The sequence below is a fragment of the Cucurbita pepo genome, unplaced genomic scaffold (genome assembly GCF_002806865.2).
Source record: "Cucurbita pepo subsp. pepo cultivar mu-cu-16 unplaced genomic scaffold, ASM280686v2 Cp4.1_scaffold000684, whole genome shotgun sequence".
In the NCBI taxonomy this organism is placed as follows: domain Eukaryota; kingdom Viridiplantae; phylum Streptophyta; class Magnoliopsida; order Cucurbitales; family Cucurbitaceae; genus Cucurbita; species Cucurbita pepo.
Window position 1 is genome coordinate 4291 of NW_019646903.1, and position 6282 is coordinate 10572.

General features: G+C 33.6%; 1 protein-coding gene across 1 annotated transcript; it reads right to left on the reverse strand.

Annotated features, from left to right (window-relative positions):
- Positions 1–46: 46 nt before the first annotated feature.
- On the reverse strand, positions 47–6269 carry LOC111785731 (isoleucine--tRNA ligase, cytoplasmic-like; the record flags this gene model as incomplete). Its single annotated transcript, XM_023666112.1, has 8 exons — positions 47–184; positions 1607–1696; positions 2465–2623; positions 3274–3352; positions 3835–3932; positions 4482–4595; positions 5749–5914; positions 6046–6269. Coding segments are annotated over 8 exons (1068 nt in total), but the record flags the coding sequence as incomplete, so codon positions are not given.
- Between the last annotated feature and the right edge of the window lie 13 nt (positions 6270–6282).

Consider the following 6282-nt stretch of genomic DNA (forward strand, 5'->3'; position numbering starts at 1 on the left):
ATATTTTGGAAATGTGATATGGTAAAAGAGACAAATAACATGAAACTTACCATCCACGAGTTTGATCGAGCCCCTCTGCCACAAAGTGCCCAGGAAAGTTCTTCTCAAAAAGCTCAACGTTTTCAAATGGATAATGAATATAAGCATATGGCATAGATCCACTCTCAAACCAACAATCAAACACCTGCAGTAAAGATAACGGAACAAAAAATATCATAAGTATAAACACTATATGAAAATAAAACTTCATAATGAAATATATAAGTAGAAAATGTGGTTCAGAGAGGAAAACTACAGAAACTTACGCAAATAAATCCTTTAATAAAACATAAACCCATACCAACCCGCAGTTGCACCTTCCAGAAAATAAAAAAGGAGAGAGGAGGAATGTTTAAAATTTTAAACGTAACCAAACCCCATTATCCAAAAAACGTCTCTGCAGAATTCCTCCCCAAGAAATATAATCCTGCTCGATTTGCGACTTGGCCATTTATTTAAAACTTCTTTGTTCTTGCTGGGCATTCGGATGGTTTAGGGTGGAGTTGGTCTAGTTGCTTTGCAATATTTCCATGATTTGTTACATTCGCCCAAGTTTTCGTGAATTCCTTCAACTGAATGTTCCACCAACAGCAAGAGTGGACATTCTTGAAGACATAATTTCAGGTGGGAAGATGGATTCTAAGCCGGGATGAACCACACCAAGTGGGAAATTAATTTTTGTTCGCCAACAAGCTCCTTTACAAGGAGGTTACTTCATACAAATCTTGGTGAAAATCAACTGAGAAGCAATCTTATTAATGAATGAGTTAGTTTACATCCAAGGAAAAAGTACAAATGGCTACTTCAGACCAAGCTCCTAAATATCTACGTTTGACAAACCTGTGGGTTAATAAAGCTATGGGTAGTGTAGGATACCAATGGCTACTTTACACCAAGCTCCTAACTAACAATTAATTAACTAAAGTGACCATTGCATCATTTAGGTTTCTTCCTAATACTCACTAACAGTTGTCTACCCTTTTCTCCATTTACAAGTTATAAGTACCCTCCCTAATTGGATAACGAACTGCTGAACTAACTCAAATGCTAACCATTGAATCTTACAACAGATTACCAATTTGAGGACTTCTATCATCACCATTAGCTTGAATACCTAAGGAGGTGCTTGACGACCAGGTTTCTGATTTTTTTTTTTCCCTCGAGGGCTGCGTTTTGCTGGAACTTGAAACATGAAATCAAGCATTCTAAGGCTGTCTTCTAGGTAATGAGCATTTGTTTCGATCATAGGTTTGCATGAGGAATTTGCTGTAGTTGCTACAAGGGCTCGATTTATTTCGTTGGTTAGTTAGCAAAGGGCTTTAATTTTGGTGGTTGTGCATGGAGAGCTTCCTTTTCGAGTAAAAAAAAAAATTGTGGGTGAACAGAAGGACTTAATATACGTCTTGTTTCTTTTTTTTCTTTTTTTAAAAAAAGTTAAGCTGTAAAAAGCAACAAAATAATTACCTTAACTTGCATAGTTCCAAAAGAAGAGTAAGAAATGCCAGTATTGATTGATTTCTCAACCAGAAAAATAATATTTAAGGGAAAAAAGATTACGTGGTCTTACATCATCTACTCTTCGAAGCACACCATATTCAGGACCTCTTTGGGAAGGAATTGTAATGTGATCAATTTTGTGCCTGTGCAGATCAAATACCTGAGAAATAGAAAACAAAGGATGCCCGCAAAAAAAAAAAATCACAAAGTGCCAACCAGAAGATCAAGAAGAAACTGCTCAAAAGATTACATGAGGGTTTCCAAACCATTTGAATAACATTTTTGCGGTATTTTGCGGTAGAAGATGTCAATTTATTTTGTTCTCCATGGTAGGAATCATGTTCTCAGACATGGAAACCAGTGGAGACTTCTTTAAGTTACATAAATATACTCGTTTAATACCGGAGGTAAGGCATCACAGTCAAATCCAGTGGGCAAGAACATGGTGCATAAAGGATGTGCAAATCCAATCTTCCAAGACTACATATATTAACAACAGTCAACTAATAAAAAGCAAAACTATTAGAACTTTCTAGAAGCTATCATAATCTTACATCATATTTTTAACTTTTTTCAATTTGGCCAAGTTGAATGCACTCAACTATTCTCACGGGACAACCACGAAGAAAACTTAGGATATTAAATTCTAAGTAGGTGGCTACAATGGCTTGAACCAATTTCCTCTAACCTATTTATTATTTCCATTAGTTTGACCACAAAGCCAACCTATATTGATCATATTTTTACACTTTTCGAAGTACCTAGTAGCCAACTATCAATTCAAAAAGATCAAGTTCTTATGGTATGCTAGAAAAATTTTCATACGTAGCAAACAGTTGGATAAAGATAAACAAAACTAACTGTAAAGATGAATCAATCCAGAGCAGTTATATTCGAAAATAAAGAGGTGGGAAATAAAGAATGAGACCTTAGCACCAGAAAGCTTCTCAAGTTTCTCAATTGAATCCATGACCAGTATTTCCTCCCCATCCTCGCTAACCCAGACAGGGAGAGGTGTTCCCCAAAATCTACTTCGACTAACAGCCCAATCTCTTGCATTCTCAAGCCAATTATGGAATCTTTTCTCCTGCAATTTTTTTAGGAATAAAAGACATTACAAGAGGACTCGATTTACACCAAGTAAGAGATAGGAAAATAATAGAAGTCAAAGTAGGTTGGAGATCTTGTTCCTTTTCTCCTGCAATTTGGCATTGACAAATAAAGATGAAGAAAAAATACATATCATGATCCATGAAACAGTTCTTTCTCACATCAGCGCTTTGTTCTTCCAGCACAAGTATATGCCAGGATTCAATCTTGAACATCTAAAATGTTTGTAGTTTTAAGTTTAAAAGAGTACATAAATTCAAATCTTTAGTGTACATTAAACATGAAAAATTATTTATGATAGTTGCCATTCTCATAAGCATAGATATATTGATATGAAAAAGAAATTTACATAAAGATACTTATACAGAAGAGGGATGGTGTATGTGTGTGCACGTGAGTGGTTAAAGAACCATCTGAAAGATAAAAAACATACTGAATGTCACGGGTGTTATTTCTTCATGGCAACGAGATACTTCTTTCAATCTTTTGCATCTTGATTCATATCATACTAACACTTTTTACACTATGCATAAAACTCTACCCCATCCAACCTTACCCACAAATACTTGTCCAGAAAAAATTGAAATATAAATATTTAACAGAAGAGTTTTGCATAACGAATAGAACCTTCACAAAGTCGGGCACCCAGTAAGTCTTCTCGTTGTTTTCAAGTAATTTCTCCTTTAATTTCTCAACTCGGACAAACCTAGAGAGAAGTCTAGTTGGTTAGGATGGTAACAATTGAGGAAAACAAAAACAAGCCATACAACATTTGTCGGCATTCAAGAATGAATATGAGATAGGACAAAGGTGAAATGCATCTAGAAAGAGAACAAAAATAGTAATATAAGCACTTAAATCAAGTCCGAATTTAAATTCAACAATAGCAACCCTTGGTGCTCAATAAAAGTGTCATTATTATGAGGGTTTTGATTTTCTTAAAGAACAAGCTATAAAACGGATATACATAATTTCTTTGCCATTTTAGAAATATTATCTTCCAAACAAATGTTCAAAGTGTGAACCAAACCCAACAGCCCTCTCCATTTATTCAGAGGGTGGGAGGAAAATAGTTGCAAAGTCAAAATGTACACGTTCGCAAAAACAAAAACACCAAAGAAATTCAGACACGATCCCAAACACAAAAGCATATAACAGATTTCAAAATAGATAAATAAATGGACTTGCCAGCTTGGGACAGCCCTGTAGATAAGGGGAGTATCAGATCTCCAGCAGAAGGGATAAGAATGGGTGAAGCTTCCCGATTTAACAAGCCTCCCTTGTGCCTGAAATAGAAAGATTTATGACCAATAATGCACGATTCATATTTCAAATAGTTCTATTTTCACTTCTCATAATCCAAAAGCAACAAGATGATCAACATAAATATAAAATTACATAATGAAAACATAATTGTCAAGTAGATACATCCCAAAGGACAAAGCTATATAGGATATTATTATAAACTATCCTTGACTAGTAATATGAACCAAGGAATCAAGCTAGACTCCAAGATCTCAAGATTCATCATAAGTTGAATTTACAAGCTCAAGATCCATACATTTTTCTATCTTTTCATTTATCAGTGAAAAGTGTGTTCTAGATCTAAATATAGTTCAAGATGAAAACAAGAACCAAGGTCATATTGTGAATTCAAGCTCACTTCTGAAAAATTCACTTCTAAAAATAGTTCAAAGAGTTGCCTATTTGCAAGGGTTTTCATGTCACATAGGATGGTAGGAATATATTGGGATTTTATCTCAGCATGTAATGATTCGATATATATTCCACGAAAAATTCAACTGGAACATACTACATTGTGTGTCAGAACATACCTTCACAGCCTCAATTATATCCTTGTCTGCATCCTTCACATAACGTCCAGAAAAATCAGTAATCTTTGTCGTAAAGCAACCATCATCATCAACAGCAACAATCAGATTCTCACCCTAGAAGCAAATGGCAAAAACATAAGCAAAAGTAAGACAGGAAATGAAAAAATAGAGTAACTTATTCTCAGAAACAATTGGAGCCCTGTTTTGCATTCTTTTTTCGAAAAAAAAAAAGAAAAAAAAAAGGGAGTGAATGAAAATAAAGATAAGTAAAATTGAACTTAAATATCTACCAAGGAAAAATAAGCACCTCCCAATTCAAACAAATATCACTAGATAAATAAGTAGCATACAAATCAGAGATAGAACACGAATGAGATGCTTTGAAAATAGTGATGTTGAATCGTTCCATCCAAGCTTTAGCTTGTCTTCGAAAATCCATGGTTTTTCTCAAACCAAATCTCTGGAACTAAAGCTTTGATAGTGTCAACCCAAATCCTTTGGACCCTTTTTAGTAATGTTTCTGGCTTCAGTTTCGGCCTTTTGTTTTGCTTCCTGTTTTGGTTTTAATTTTTATCCTCTATGAAAATAAGGCTTCTCATTTAAAAACTATATATATGTAGAAGTCACTTAAAAATTATAATTGAAGAAAGGCTAAGAAATTTTTACCCTCTATGAAATTAAGGCTCTCACTTTTACTTCGTATTTTTTCCCTCTATAAAAGAAAGGCTACTCATTTTCTATCTGCAACATTTGTACGTTTCATGTGTTCTTCATATTTTAAATTTAAAGTTAAATAAATTTTAAAAGACTAAAAATTAAAGATATTATTCCAAGTGATAAACTCATTTCACTTTTTGATAAAATCAAATGTATGACATAATATACCATGAATTTAAGATTTTAAAGATCTAAATGTTAAGTCGGTAACTACCGATATCTTTATTGTATATAAATATATTACTAAACACACCTTGAACGATTTTTCAAATTTAGATCCAATATCTAAATCTATCATCAAATATATATACAAGAACATTGCAAACATAGAATACAACTTTGTTTCATGTCGAATATCTTGTTTTTTATTTCAAAGTTCTGTACTCAAATCACTGAACAAATACACCTCATATCATATCACTAACCTTCACAATTGCTAAAATATTCATAAAGTAATACATCATCATGTTTCTTGGTCATCAGCAAACATGTAATGTGGAGTAATATGTGTTAATCATTCATGAAAAACAAAGAATCTAGAAACACAAACCTTATTGATTACTTGGTTCTCGATGCAAACACGATAATCATCTTCACCAAATGCAGGAGCACAATGAACAATACCCGTACCACTATCATCAGTGACATAACTATCCGCAACAACTCTAAATGCCACGTCAGAAAATTCTTTGAAGTAATCAAACAATGGCTCATACCTGCAGAAAATTAGTATATTTAATATTATTCAACGCCATAATAGATACTATTATATAAACATGCAGGACAAAAGTTTAGCAGTCTTGCTAAAATCATCTAGAAACACATTAATATTAATCAAATTGCTTACTTTTTACCCACAAGAGAAGCTCCCAATACTTCCTCCAATATCTCAAATGAATCCTCCACTGAGTTCTCTGTCTTTGAATTTGAGGATCCTTTTGTCTTAGGATTTGACTTTTTAGAAACATCAGTTGGGCCATTTGGTGCATTCACTTTTTGTTTCTCAACAGGTAGAGCTGATAATCGGGATTTAGCAACAACAAAAACTTTTCCAGACACCTTATTGCGAACCTGTTATTTTTTT